This window comes from Sceloporus occidentalis, unplaced genomic scaffold (assembly GCF_023333645.1).
Source record: "Sceloporus occidentalis isolate IW3139 unplaced genomic scaffold, rSceOcc1.0.p SCAF_1, whole genome shotgun sequence".
Lineage (NCBI taxonomy): Eukaryota > Metazoa > Chordata > Lepidosauria > Squamata > Phrynosomatidae > Sceloporus > Sceloporus occidentalis.
Window position 1 is genome coordinate 58,672,384 of NW_028316981.1, and position 15,934 is coordinate 58,688,317.

Below are 15,934 nucleotides of genomic sequence, written 5' to 3' on the forward strand. Positions count from 1 at the left end.
GTGGGAATGATAATCATTTTCATGATTATTATGTATTTGTTTAATAGATTACTTTACCATTATTCAGTACTACTGTCTACCATGTCAACTTGCAGTATAAAACATCCACAGTTCAATAAATTCTTAACAGCCAAAATGTGTTTTATTATGCAATCAAAATAAGTCCATCACAATAAAATACATTAGAGTGCCAGGTGTCCCTTATTGTAAGTGATATCCCCTGTTTGAGACTGGGAAAGCTTTTCCTTTCATATAGACTGAAAATATCCCACCCCATTCTGTATTTTCAGGTGTTGGCTCTTCATAAAGACAGTGTGTGCATCATGTAATTTATGAATTTGGACAATATGTTAATTTTACATGGCTACGTTAACTTAAAGCCATACTTTCATTTAGTATGTGGGAAGAACACAGACTTGTTATTAGCTATTTCTTGATTGTCAACCTTGCATGTTATGAATCTTGATTGCCCCTTACACTGAAGTACTTTCAAAAACAAATCCAGTACAAATGCCTAAGATAGAACATGTATAAATAGTAAATTTGACTATTAATTTGGTAGCTTTCTATGTGAAGGTTATATTTTATATGGTGGAACGTTCAATCCTGCAATCTCCACTTGTATTTAGTCATAGGAGGCTTTACCATCTCATTGTTAGTCTCTTTTGACGATTGGAAACATCCCACCAGCTGTTAAAGCACATGATGCATGAACTGTGGGTTGGATCCAAAGGTAACTTTCTAATTTCATAAGCTGTATTCTGCTAATGACAAGGCTGTTCTACCTATAGGTTGTCTGTGGGAGTTAGACGCCTTTGACTCTCAGAATATTTTTGGACTCCATTTCGATAATCTCTTAACATTAACTCTACTTGACTGGGCTACTGGGATTGGTAGCTCAGAAACGTCTGGAAGTCCACAGCTGCAAACACCTGTGTTAGAATGCAGGTTTTTAAAAAGTAAAAAAGGATGTTCTTCTGCTTATGCATGCACAAGTACAGCTATTACAATAATGCTTGGATTTTTCCACAAGTACCTGCATGAGCTTTAGCAGAACAGTCCCTAAAATGATTTTTGGTTTGATCACAGTTCTTTGGATTCATTCCAAGTTCTTCATTCCCTACATGCCAGTGTATTGCTTGAGGTGTGTGCGTGCAAATTTTGTAGAATTGTAATTGCATTGTTTAAAACAATGTTTTCTTTTTCTGTTGATGTACTTTATGTTAAATTTTGTTCTTTGTGTTGAATATCTTTTGCTTGCACCTAAACTTTATGTTGATTTTGCTTCATTTTTTTTCTTCATTTCCCATGCTGTTCAGTTTTGGGATGCCAGGAAAACAAAGGTTTGTTCATTCTTTGCAGTCAATTTGTTTGAAAAATGCAGTATTGCTTAATGTGTAATCTTTTATATGCCTGTTTATAAGATGCAGCAATCCTGCTTATTAAACTGGCTCATAATTTCATTAGCAGTACCATTTTACAGTTTAATTCCTTTAGTTTCATACAGAGTGATTAGAACTAATAATATATGTAGTTGCATTGTACAGAGATGCAGAAATTACGTCTAAGATATACCTCCTAATCCCCTTTCCCGAATATTCAGGCTTGTTACATAGAGTGTTTGCTTGTGGAAGTGTCACTCCTTTGACATCTACATTTTCTTAATGCTTTTTTTTCACTTCGTTTTAGGATTTATCGTTCACTGTTATTGGTACCTGTAATTGGCACTGTGTCTCTGTGTGCTTACATTCATCTTTTCCATAGTTTCTAACAGCAGCTGAATAACATCACGTGCACATTTAGATTTTCACCACTAATTTTATTAACAATTGTGATATTCTGTTTTTGTTGATCACTTCAATTCAGATGTTCCTTTTATGTTGCAGCATCTTCAGCTAACTATTCAGGCACTGCAAGATGAGCTACGGACTCAGAGAGACCTTAACCATCTTCTCCAACAAGAAAGTGGAAACAGAGGTGCTGAACACTTTACCATTGAACTTACAGAGGAGAATTTTCGAAGGCTTCAGGCTGAGCATGACAGACAGGCAAAAGAGTTATTCCTCTTGAGAAAAACCCTGGAAGAAATGGAGCTGAGAATTGAAACTCAGAAGCAGACACTAAATGCCAGAGATGAATCCATTAAAAAGCTTCTAGAAATGCTGCAGAGCAAGGGGTTGCCATCCAAAGGAATGGACGATGACAATGAACGAACTCGAAGGATGGCTGAGGCCGAATCTCAGGTTAATCACTTAGAAGTGATTTTAGACCAGAAAGAGAAGGAAAACATACATCTGAGAGAGGTAAGAAAAACATGTTGGTTTGTAAACAATATTCAGTTAAGAGTCCCCCCCCCCCCCCATAATTTGAAAATAAAATGGAAACAGAAAGCTATTAGGCTTCTTTCTTTAACATGTTTTTCAGATGGTCCTTGTGAAGTCAATTACTGTATGGTGTAGGTTTGAAAATAGGTTATCATTGCCTTACACTGCCTCATTTAATTTCTTGCTTGCAGTTCTGTGGAAGTTAACACTGTTTATCAGTGGCAGTTAATGGATCATCCTTTTTTTTTTTTTTTTACATAATCATATAAAGGCAGTTTCCAATGGTGACTTCACTCCCCACTGTATTGCCTTGTCTGTGCCCAAAGTGGCTTCAGTAGCATGGAAAACTGAAGTGGGAAGGAAAGGGGAAGGAAGTTCTGCCAATGTAATATTGGACTTATGTGATAATATATGTAGTAATTATTGTGTTAATGTAAGGTTGATTCAGGTTTGAATGGTGGTTTTTTGTGTGTGTCCTATTTTGCAGCAGTTTTGTCAAACACAAACCTTTTTCTCACATTAAGATGCTGGCTCAAATCCAACAGGAAAGATGCAGAGAGGCAAAAGGTAGTCTTGTACTGTGATCCCTGTTTATATCAGCTGCCTGAGTGGGTAAGGCAGACACAAAATACAGGTCTCTTTATTTTCCATCCCAAACAGCTGCTTCATCGGATTTTAGCCTGGAAAAATGTACTTCGTACATTTAGTTCCATCAGCAATTGTTTTAATTTGTATGCTGCATCAAATCTTCATTTTAGGGAAAAGGTGGGGTGTAATTAAAGTTAATAATGATGAAGATGGTGCTACAAAATATTTGTTTTCATGTCTGCTTCCTCATCCAGTTTAGGGCTGCTTCCACATGCATATGTCTACTACCTGGATTGAGTCAAACAAATGCAGCACATAGTCTAAGATGTGATATGCACAATTGTTCTAATTCTTATCCATGCAAACTTTCACAGAATAACCGTTAACGTTTAGACTGAAATATAATGGATGTTGGCGAGTGTAAAAATCTTACACTGTTTCAGACAGTTTCATGAGTGGCTGCATATTCAGCATGAATACTGAAGTAGAGACATCTTTTTTTAAAAAAAGAAATGAGAAATGTAAGAAATTATGTAACTACCTGACTTTAACACTTGGTTATTAAATGATAATGAACTGTCAATATTACGCTTGTTTTCATGGGGCAAAAGTCCGTGCAGAAAATAGTCAAAGTTGATAGTTAAAAAAGAGGTGCTAAAAGAAAATAAATGTTTGGCTCTTTGGGGCCTTTGTCCCTGTTTTTGCTTCTTCCTTTTTTTTTAGTGCTGGCAAAGTTGGAGATAGCTTTTAGGCTATGATGATAAGTAATGACGTTTATCCCTTGTTTTACTCACACTGACCTTCAGTCCTTTCCTAGTTGCTTCCTGGCTTATTTTCACACAGCGTATGTTCATATGTAGGAGGGCACCTTGTGCATCATAAAAAAGAGCTTTGCATACAGTTATGTGATTAGAAAGTTTTTAATATACAGGACGTGCTGAACTCATCTATAAATGGGTGGTGGAACCCAGAACACCATTCTACCACTTTTCAGTGCTCAGTTATGGGCAGTCATTATATTCATTGTTCTCAAAACTATTCCTGAACTCTGGAAAAAAAATACACATGTGGAGATGCACATTTGAAATATAGTGCATCTCACCCTGGTGGAGAAGGCTGTGCCTGCTATGTCCCTCCTGAGTCTACTGTGATGACTCTTGAGGGGCAATTTTACAACTCCTCTGTGCTCTCCATTTTTGTTAATACAGCAAAAACCCAAAACCAGACATGGTCTGCCCTTGAAACAAAAGATGCTTTCGAATAGAGAAAAACCCTTGAGCAGACTTTCAAACAGAGAACTGTTCCTCTATAAAGGAGGACACACAGCTGCCCCCTTTACATTTTGCATTATTTGCATGTTCACTTTAGCTTCCTTGGGCACAGCCATATGAAAACGATGTCAGTGTTTTGTAACAAGTCTTTCTGAAATGGATAACTGCCTTTTCTTTTTTCACAACAGCCATTTGGAGAGCATTGGAGACTAACACTTCCATGCAATGTGCAAATGCTTGTTTCTAAAACTGACAACAAAATTTTCATTTTACCAGGAGTCAGTCAGCTTGAGGAAACTCTTGGTTTGGGGTACTTTATAGGAAATTGTATTTTGTTTGTCTGGGAGCTACTTTCCAGAATTTATTGTTGCCTCTACAATGTTTCTTGCTTGTCTCAGAAGGACTTTAGGGCTAAAATGTAGAGTAAGAAATAACACAAAATATTATTTGAGGAAAAGTACTCTAAAATTTTACATGGGAAGATAGTCCCTCTTTCAGAACATAGCTAAAATGAACAGAATTACTGAACAAAACTTTTGGAATATTTTGATAATCTGAAATAAATGTGTAAATTTGCATTCTCTGATGTATTGGATTACCGTGTCTTGTTAGAGAAGAAAGCAGTGGGTCAGAAACAATTGTCATTCTTGGAATATACATTGCTTTTCCCATAGAAAGGACACTTTTCATATTCTTTCCTGATTTTCATTATCTGTAAAAAGAAGGCATATCTACTTCACACCATCATTATATTTTGATTAAATCCCCCATCCTTTTCAGACAGTTATTTTTTAACTGTATCTCATTTTATTTTTAACTGTATCTTGTTTTATTGTTGTAATCCACTAGGATTCCAAGTGATTAAGTGGATGATGATGATGATGATGATGATGATGATGATGATGATGATGATGATAGCACGGTGGTGGAGTAATTGCTTCAATTTCTACCTAATGGTATCTGATCTTTGTTGTTGTGTGCCTTCAGGCATTTCTGACTTATGGCAATTTGAAGGCAAACCTATCACTGGGTTTTCTTGGCAAGATTTGTTCCGAATGGGTTTGCCATTGCTATCCTCTGAGGCTGAGGGAGTGTGACTTGCCCAGGGTCAGGCCATGGCTGAACTTGTTCTTAGAGAGGTGTAGATTCAAACACATAGGGGATTCTTTCCTTGCTGAACAGCAACTTTCCTTCTTGCATACTGCCTTACTAGCTATTTTAAACTGGCCAGGATAGGGTGATCTCCATTGAGAAATGATCACTACTGCAAGAATGTTATGTAATTCAGGGTATGTTCCAAAAATAAGTAACTCTTTTTATATGTGTGCCATTTTTGAATCCCATTGTGGGAGAAAGGCAGGATATATATCCTTGAAATATATATATATATATATATATATATATATATATATATATATAGGTGCAAGCATGAATGAAATAGTAGAACTGTAGTCTGCATGAAGAATTTAGATTCAGATACAATCTTTTCAGGTTTTGAAATTTTCATACTTAGGAAAACTATATAACTTAAGAAATGTATTTTCTGAATCAACCCTGCACTAGCTTAAAATATTTGCTGTAGGACACCAGCGGCAACAGCAATGACACTCACTCCTTCTTTTCTTCCTCCTCTTCACATTTGGTGTTAAAACAGTGTTAAAAAATAGTGGAGATATATTTGCTAAAGACTGTATTCTGTTCTCTGATCTTTTCCTCATAACCCAAAGTATATCTGGACCAGCTCAGTAAGAACACCCAGATTTATATAATGAAAGTTAGATTATTCATGTGGTAACAGTTCTGAATTACATCTCCCTTCCAAATTTTTTGAATATGGAAACTCTTATCTTAAGGTGCTTTTTGAAAGGCACTTATTGAAAGAAAAGTAGAATCACAACAAAAGTGGAATTTCCATGTGAGAATTCTGCCCCCCCCCCCCCCAGCAGCTTTTTTTGTACATTGGTTTACTTTTCAGTTGCTTCCTACTTAAATTGAATTCCTCAGCAAGGTATTATCTGTATTCTGAAATCTTTTTAACAGTTTAGAAAACAAAATTTTAAAGAAGCATTTTTAAAACGCCTGATGATTGGTTATATGATTGTAATCCATTTATACTGTTTCAAAAGGGAAAAAAAATAATGTTGCTTGATACAAAGATACTTTAAAAATGACTGTGTTAGAAGTGTGACTATTTAATTAAGATGAATTTTTAGATACTGATAATTGTGGTGGTGGTAAGGCTGGTGATTTGGGTTCCAGTGTTATTGTTATAATTTAATATGTCCATTACTTTCAATAGAACTTTAATCTTAATAATAAAGAACTTTAGTTGGACTTGAATCTGTTATGCTTTACAAGGTTTGACTCATAGAATCATAGAATCATAGAGTTGGAAGAGACCACTAGGGCCATCCAGTCCAACCCCCTGCCATGCAGGAAATCCAATTCAAAGCATCCCTGACAGATGGCCATCCAGCCTCTGTTTAAAGACCTCCAAGGAAGGAGACTCTATCACCCTCCGAGGGAGTGCATTCCACTGTCGAACAGCCCTTACTGTCAGGAAGTTCCTCCTAATGTTCAGGTGGAATCTCTTTTCCTGTAGCTTGCATCCATTGTTCCGGGTCCTGTTCTCTGGAGCAGCAGAGAACAAGCTTGCTCCCTCTTCAATATGACATCCTTTCAAATATTTAAACAGGGCTATCATATCACCTCTTAACCTTCTTTTCTCCAGGCTAAACATCCCCAGCTCCCTAAGTCGTTCCTCATAGGGCATGGTTTCCAGACCCTTCACCATTTTTGTCGCCCTCCTTTGGACACGCTCCAGTTTCTCAATGTCCTTTCTGAATTGTGGTGCCCAGAACTGGACACAATATTCTAGGTGGGGCCTGACCAGAGCAGAATACAGTGGCACTATTACTTCTCTTGATCTAGACACTATACTTCTATTGATGCAGCCTAAAATAGCATTGGCCTTTTTAGCTGCCGCATCACACTGTTCACTCATGTTCAACTTGTGGTCTACTTGGACTCCTAGATCCCTTTCACACGTAGTTTCATTCAGCCAGGTGTCACCCATCCTATATCTGTGCATTTTATTTTTCCGCCCTAAGTGCAATACCTTACATTTCTCTGTGTTGAATTTCATTTTGTTAGCTTTGGCCCAGCTTTCTAGTCTATTCAGGTCATTTTGAATCTTGATCCTGTCCTCTGGGGTATTAGCTATTCCCCCTAATTTGGTGTCATCTGCAAATTTGATAAGTATGCTCCCAATTCTGTCATCCAGGTCATTGATAAAGATGTTGAATAGCACTGGGCCCAGGACAGAGCCCTGTGGGACCCCACTGGTCACTTCTCTCCAGGATGAAAAGGAGCCATTGTTGAGCACCCTTTGGGTTCGGCCGGTCAACCAATTACAGATCCATTTAACAGTTCCTTTGTCTAGCCCACATTTTACAAGCTTGTTTGCAAGAATGTCATGGGAAACCTTGTCAAAGGCCTTACTGAAATCAAGATATACTATATCCACAGCATTCCCTTCATCTACCAAGCTGGTAATTTTATCAAAGAAAGAGATTAGGTTTGTCGGGCATGACTTGTTTCTCTGAAACCCATGTTGACTTTTTGTGATTATGGCATTGCCTTCTAGATGTTCACAGACTCTCTGTTTAATGATCTGCTCCAGAATCTTTCCTGGTATTGATGTCAGACTAACTGGACGATAATTGTTGGGATCCTCTTTTTTCCCCTTTTTGAAGATGGGGACAATGTTTGCCCTCCTCCAGTCTGCTGGGATCTCTCCTGTTCTCCAGGAGTTTTCAAAGATTATTGCCAATGGCTCCGATATTACATTTGCCAGTTCTTTTAATACCCTTGGATGGAGTTCATCTGGTCCCGGAGACTTAAATTCATTTAGATTAATAAGGTGTTCCTCTACTATCTCTTTACTTATTCTGTGCTGAAATTCCCCTATTCTGTCCTCTGCTCCATTATCCTCAGGTTGAGCACCCTTTGCCTTTTCTGAGAAGACTGAGGCAAAGAAGGTGTTGAGTAATTCTGCCTTTTCTCTGTCTTCTGTTAGCATTTTGCCATCTTCTCCACGCAGTGACCCTACCGTTTCCTTCTTCTTCCTCTTGCTGCGGACATATCCAAAAAAGCCCTTTTTATTGTTCTTAACCTCTCTAGCAAGCCTGAGTTCATTCTGCGCTTTAGCTTTTCTGACTTTACCCCTACACATGCCTGCTATTTCTTTGAATTCCTTTTTTGTGATTTCCCCCTTTTTCATTTCTTATACATGTTCCGTTTCAAACTTAGCTCAGTTGAAAGTTCCTTAGTCATCCATCCTGGTTTCTTGAGACACCTCCCGTTTTTCTTTCTCACTGGAACTGTTTGAAATTGTGCCTTCAGTATCTCTCTTTTGAGAAACTCCCATCCATCCTGAACTCCTTTATCTTTTAGTATTTCTGACCATGGAATCGCCCTCAATACTTCTCTAAGTTTACTGAAATTCGCTCTCCTAAAGTCTAGGATGAGTGTCTGACTATGCCTGGCTTCTCCTTTCCACTGTATTACAAACTCCAGGAGAACATGGTCACTTCCACCTAATGATCCCACCACTTGCACCCCATTAACCAAGTCATCCTTGTTGGTTAGGATCAGATCTAAAATAGCTGACCCCCTTGTTGCCTCTTCCACCTTTTGGACCATGAAATTGTCTTCCAGGCAAGTGAGGAATTTGCTAGACCTTGAGGATTTTGCTGAGTTTGACTTCCAGCAAATATCAGGGTAGTTGAAGTCGCCCATCACTACTACATCTCTCCTTTCTGAGTGTGTGGTCATCTGTTCTAGAAAGGCATCATCCAATTCCTCAGTCTGACTTGGGGGTCTGTAGTAGACTCCCACTGTAACATCCTTGTTGTTTCCCTCCCCTTTGATTCTTATCCAGATGCTCTCCACCTGGCTTCCATGATTGATGTCCAGGATCTCTTCACTGGTGTAAATATCTCTGACATATAGTGCTATTCCTCCTCCTTTCCTGTTTGGCCTATTTCTCTTAATAAGGTTATACCCCTCTATTTCCACATTCCAATCATGAGACTCATCCCACCAGGTTTCAGTGATGCCTATTATATCATATTTGCTTTGTTGTACTAGGAGTTCGAGTTCATCTTGCTTATTTCCCATGCTCTGTGCGTTAGTGTAGAGACATCGCAGACCATGGTTCCCTTTTACTTGCTGCCTGTGCAAGTTTTTTTGCCTCCCACTGTTGGGTCCTTGCACTGTTTGCCTTGTTTCCTCTGTGTCAGTTTGACTATTTTCGCCATCCCTTTCGCCTTCCTTAATATTGTCTCCCTTCCCCTCGGAACTCAGTTTAAAGCTCTCCTGATCAAGTTCTTGAGACTGTTGGCAAAAACATTTCTTCCAACTGGCGTGAGATGCAACCCGTCTGTTGCAAGAAGTCCCTCCTCATGGAACCGCAGCCCATGATCGAAGAATCCAAATCCTTCTCGGCGGCACCATCTGCGAAGCCAGTTGTTCACATCTGCTATTTTCCTCTCCCTTCCTGGACCATGCCCTTCAACTGGCAGAAGAGACGAGATGACAACCTGTACATCCATTCCTTTCAGCTTCCTACCAAGCGCCTCGTAATCCCTTTTGATGTTCTGAATGCTGTGTCTTGCAGTATCATTAGTTCCCACGTGGACCAAAAGGAAGGGGTATTGGTCAGTAGGCTTGACCAGTCTTGTCAGCCTCTCTGTCACATCACGGATCTTTGCACCTGGAAGACAACACACCTCTCGAGACATCTTGTCAGGCCTACAAATCACTGCTTCTGTACCCCTCAGCAAGGAGTCCCCCACTACGACCACACGCCTCCTCCGAGGCTTAGCAGCGACTGTTCCCTCGGGTGGGACTCTCAGGCTCCCCTGCTCCGTCCCTGAAGTCTGTCCATGCTGCTCTTCTTCATCCTCCTTGATAAGGGAAAGAGCTTCGAATCGATTCTCTAGCTGCAAGCTCCCCGAACAATTCCTTCTTGGCTTACTTCTCTTTGTGACATTCCTCCAGCTGTCTGCCTCCTCTGTTTGGCAAGTGACCTCTTCCACCCGAGCATCTTCCTCTGCGTGGTACTCATCCAAGATGGTTAGTTCTATTGTGTCCAGGAAATCCTCTTGTTCCCTAATCTGCTGAAGTGTAGCTACTCTGGACTCCAGCTGCTGCACTTTCTCCTCCAAGAGTGCTACCAACTTGCACTTGCTGCATGTGAAGTTCTCCACTTCTGTAGGCAAGAAGAGAAACATCCCACAAGAGTTGCAGGTGACTGCAGCAGATCCCTCGTTGTCCATACTGCAAAGTCTTTAGTAATGAGTATAACAGTCAATCTACTGGGAATACTTCTTTAAAGGAATGTACTGGCTGCTATCTTACACTTAAAGGGAAGGTTCTGTTTCAATATCCGATTCTAACCTGATGCCACTTGAGCAGAGTTGTTCAGTTAAAGAAAATTAAAATTCCCCTTCAGCAACGAGCACACGGTCTCAAGCACACGGTCTCAAAATGGCTGCCAAGCAGCTCCTCTCCTTCTCCTCTCTCTGGCCGGACTGTTCTGGAAGGCTCTGGAAGGTGGTATATAAAGCTAGTCTGCTAGCTCCGCCCCCTTGTGACTCACAGATGTGACTCACAGAAGCTCCTCCCCTTCAGCAACGAGCACACGGTCTCAAAATGGCTGCCAAGCAGCTCCTCTCCTTCTCCTCTCTCTGGCCGGACTGTTCTGGAAGGCTCTGGAAGTTGGTATATAAAGCTAGTCTGCTAGCTCCGCCCCCTTGTGACTCACAGATGTGACTCACAGAAGCTCCTCCCCTTCAGCAACGAGCACACGGTCTCAAGCACACGGTCTCAAAATGGCTGCCAAGCAGCTCCTCTCCTTCTCCTCTCTCTGGCCGGACTGTTCTGGAAGGCTCTGGAAGTTGGTATATAAAGCTAGTCTGCTAGCTCCGCCCCCTTGTGACTCACAGATGTGACTCACAGAAGCTCCTCCCCTTCAGCAACGAGCACACGGTCTCAAGCACACGGTCTCAAAATGGCTGCCAAGCAGCTCCTCTCCTTCTCCTCTCTCTGGCCGGACTGACTCCTTTCTGCTGTGGTGAGATTGTGTGCTCTTGTGAGGCAAGAGGCTATACTGACAGCTATGCTGTGTGTTTTTGTTTTTCTCTTCTTCCCTTTCTCTCCCTTTTCTTTCTCAATGTTTCTTTTTTTTAATTTTCTGCTTTTACTTTCTGAATGTATATTATCTTGGTTTTGATTATAAATTAGACTGTTAGTGTTAAATTAATGAATAAACAAATTGTGAAAGAAGACAACCAGGTCTTGGAAGAGCAGCTATGAAGGAACAAGAGAAGATCCCAAAGTGTAAAGATATGACAGTGAATACTCACCAAAGCCTTCGACACTGTGAGTAGAAAAGGTCTGTGGCAGATCCTGGAATGACTAGGATGCCCGCCTCCCCAAATTCCTCGAAATGATCATCCTGCTACATAAAGTCCAGCAAGGTCAAGTCGGATATGGCGAGGCTCTCTCGGAGCGCTTTCTAATAACTAATGATGTGAAACAAGGTTGTGTTCTCACTCCAACTCTATTTACAATCTTCTTCAGCATGATGCTCCAAAGGGCTATGGCAGATCTCAAAGAAGAAGACGGCATTTATATACGCTACCGTACTAATGGTAGCCTGTTTAACTTAAGCCGCCTGAGGGCCCACACTAAGACTCTAAACTATCTAGTCCATGAGCTGCTTTTTGCTGACGATGCTGCCCTCGTTGCCCATACAAAAGCAGCTCTGCAGCGCCTAACATCTTGTTTTGCAACAGCTGCAGAGCTCTTTGGACTGGAAGTCAGTCTGAAGAAAACGGAAGTTCTCTACCAGCCGGCACCTCAGGAAGAAAACTACCATCCCCACATCACTGTAGGCACATCTGTGCTTAAGTCTGTCCAGCAGTTCACCTACCTGGGAAGCATCATCTCCTCAGATGCCAAGATTGATAAAGAGATCGATCACAGACTGGCAAAGGCATATAGTGCATTCGGAAGGCTTCACAAAAGAGTCTGGAGTAACGAACACTTGAGGCGAAGCACAAAAATCAGTGTGTATAGAGCCATTGTACTGTCTATTCTCCTCTATGGGTCTGAAACATGGGTCACCTATCGCCAACATCTACGACTCCTCAAACGCTTTCATCAGCGCTGTTTACGCACAATTCTAAATATACACTGGACAGACTATGTAACAAATGTTGCTGTCCTTGAGCAAGCAGGGATCACCAGCATTGAGGCCATGCTATTGAGGATGCAGCTGCGCTGGGCAGGACATGTTTCTAGGATGAAGGACCATCGCCTCCCAAAAATAGTATTCTATGGTGAACTCGCCATGGGTCAGTGTAAGAGGGGCAATACTCCCTGAAACAACATCTCAGGCTTGGCCAAATTGATCACCAACAATGGTCTGCCCTGGCCTCGCTTCGGGAGGCATGGGGACGCACTATCCACGATGCTGCAGCCTTTTTCGAAAGCTCACGGTGAACGAGTCTTGAAGAGAAACGACAATGCAGAAAGAACCACAACCCGGAAATATCACCCAAGGAGACTTTCCGCTGTGCTTTCTGCAACTGGACCTGTTTGTCCCAGACTGGCCGTTTTAGTCACCAACGTGCTTGTACAAAGTGCGGAATGAGTCCTTCCTGAATCTTCGTTTGCAAAGCAAAGCCAGAGAGAGAGAGAGAGAGAGAGAGTAAAGTTAAGGTTGTCTATCCTATCATATTTCCAGTTTCTACATATGGTTGTGTAAGCTGTACAGTGAAGAAAGCTGATTGGAAGAAAATCAACTCATTTGAAATATTGTGCTGGAGAAGAGGTCTGTGGAGATTGCTAACTGCTAAAAAGACAAATGAATGGGTCCTAGAGCAAATCAAGCCTGAAATCACCTCACATGCAAAGATGACTAAACTGAGGCTGCCATAGTTTTGTGTGGGTTTTCTGAGCTATGTGGGTATGTTCTGGAAGAGTTTATTCCTGATTTTTAGCTTGCATCTGTGGCTGGCATCTTCAGAGGGTGGTGGCTTGGAAGTATATGGGGTATGTATATTTGTGTGACTCTTGGTTGGGAGGAAGTGTTGGGAGGAAGGTTGGGAGGAACATAACTTTGGCGGGATACAGACGGGCAGGGGAAGACGTCTTGGAGGTGTATTCTGCTGAATACGGAGCCTCCAGACCGCCCGCCCCGGGGGCGTGGCTCAGGTGATGAGGCTTCCACATGGGGGGTAGTGAAGATGCCTCACCTGGGGCCGTTTCTGACCCGCAGTTTCCAAACCGCCGCCACGGAGGATGCTGCAAAGAGAGAGGCAGCTTCTGCACGGGCGGCCAAAAACGGGGCTTTTTTTTTCTTTTGCCGGCTGGCGGATGCGCAGCTGCGCAGCTGCGGCGCTCAGCAGCGGCGGCAGAAAGCTTATGTGCACATTTAAAGTGCCCAAGCCCCTTTAAAACTTTTTCCCTCGCCCTGCCCAAGAACAATAGTGGTCTCCTGCCAGCTCGTGATCAGCTGGTGTTGGCATCCTTGTCCGCTTGCACGTTGCCAATGTCACCAGCATCATGGATGCCTCCTCTCCTTTGGTCCCCGCGCTCTTGCTGAATCTGCAATGCACAGCCACAGCTGTCGCCGCTGCCACCGCTGTCCCCCTGCCATCCCCCATCACCTCCCTTGTACATATGTAAATATTTAAAGTTTTAGGGGGGTTTATTGTTAGGTGAAAATGGCACAGGAATGTGTGTTGGGGTTCACTTTAAATTCCAAACTTTCCCCGATTCTAGCAGCGCATGCGTACATGTTGCTCTAGGGTTAGGGTTAGGGTTAGGGTTAGGGTTAGGGTTAGGGTTAGGGTTACGAGTCTTAAAATGCGCTGCAGCTGTGCTGCAGCTTCCACACATGCATGGCAGCTGACGCTGCAATTAAAGCCTGACTGCAAACTGCGCATGTTCCAGGACCCCGACTCATTATGTGACGCAGCAGACACGGAGCTTTTAAATGGGCAACTTAAATTAGCTGCGTAACAATTCTGGCATACCGGTGCAGCAGCTTACAGACGGAGCTGCGCAGCATACAGAAAAAAAGCGGGGAAAAGCAGCACCTTTTTGATGCCGCTTCTTCCCGCTTGGGGCGTGCGGGCGGTGTGTTCATGGCGGCATTCAGGTAAGGGCCGTCTGAAGGCTCTACCTTCATGATGTCATGAACACACCCCTTTTTGCCCGTCTGTATCCCGCCATTGTGTTTTAAAAATATACCACCATTTTTCAAACTGAAAGCTGTAAATAAATAAATAAATATTTTAAAAATGCAGACAAAAGAGATTAAATGAAGCCTGGTTGTGAACCCTCCAGATTAGGAACCAAATAATAAACCCCAAAGATAAGACTGTTATGGGATGTATTTTCTACCTAAACAACATAATGATTTCTGTAGCCCAGTGAAGGATCATCCTTTCTTCCAGCCACCTTAAAGACAACTGGAACATCTGACTTAGATGTAGCAATGGCCCTTACAAACAGATTTCCCACATATGGTTCACATTTTTGGGAGGGGTTACTCTTTTTGTTTAATGGCCCTGAATACATGTTTTGTCTCTCTTTTTATGGATATTACTGTAAAGAATACTTTCTCTGGGAAGTGGTTCAAAGGTTTCTAGAAATGATTCATTGTTTGCATCCTTCTTTAACCTGGAGAATTTGTAAACCCTAGTTTCTCAATGGCAAACTGTCTGTGGACATCTGCACATCCATGTCAGTCCTGAGATCAATATCTGATTAGTCCTTCTGAGAGAGGATCAAGTGAACTTGCCTTTGTTGCCTTCCCACCTTTGAACAGAAGGAGAGCTCTTTTGCCCCTCCTGAAAAAGCAATCATGGTCCAACTGTATTAGAAAATACTCCAATGCCAAATCAATAGAATTATTGGAACAATTTTTGCCCAACTTTTTTTCTCAATCTAAAAATGATGTATGATAGGTGGCTGACCCTTGTGTGTGTGCATGTGTGTGCGTGTGTATGTATGCGCGCATGCACATACGTGTGTGTGTGTTGCCTGTCAACTTACAGTGACCCTGTGAATTTCTTAGGCAAGGAATACTCAGAGGTGGTTTTGGCAGTTCCTTCCTCTGAAATATAACTTACAGTACCAGGTCTTCATTGGCAGTCTCTCATCCATGTACTAACCAGAGCTGACTTTGCTATGCTTCCAAGATCTGACCATGCTGATGCATTTAGGGTATCTAGGCTGGTGACAATGGGCTAGTCTATACAATGAAAATTATCCTGGTAGAATGCATGTAGAATGTGATCTGCCCATATGCAATTTGAACTTAGCTCTGAGTTAGACGCCAGAGTTGATACAGTTCTGGTGGATGTAACCTTGATTCCTGCTTGTCCAGTATTAATGGATATATTTCAGTTTGTGCAGCCTGATGATGTGGACAGCATTCTTGGAGAAGTGAGAGCCACTACATGCATACTAGACTCTTGCCCTTCCTGGCTCATTAAACAGGCTAGAGGAGGACTGGTGGAGTGGGTAAGGGAAGTGATTAATGCCTCTTTACAGCAAAGTAGGGTCCCAACATGCTTAAAAGAGGCTGTGGTAAGACCTGTTTTGGAAAAAAAAATCCCTGGATTCTACTGTGCTAGATAATTACAGGCCAGTCTCCAACCTTCCATTTTT

General features: G+C 41.8%; 1 protein-coding gene across 18 annotated transcripts in view; it reads left to right on the forward strand.

Moving 5' to 3' along the window:
* The window catches only part of ERC2 (ELKS/RAB6-interacting/CAST family member 2), a 741,540-nt gene that overhangs the window by 129,303 nt on the left and 596,303 nt on the right, over positions 1-15,934 (forward strand). For 11 of the 18 annotated variants that reach the window (XM_089522554.1, XM_089522416.1, XM_089522425.1 and 8 more), the window contains exons 3-4: positions 1,320-1,343; positions 1,887-2,303. The exons of 1 other annotated variant lie outside the window; for it this stretch is intronic. In XM_089522554.1, the coding sequence (XP_089378680.1) occupies positions 1,320-1,343; positions 1,887-2,303 (441 nt within the window). The remainder of the gene's footprint in view (positions 1-1,319; positions 1,344-1,886; positions 2,304-15,934) is intronic. 6 more of the 18 variants (XM_089522452.1, XM_089522481.1, XM_089522562.1 and 3 more) reach the window with 1 other exon arrangement.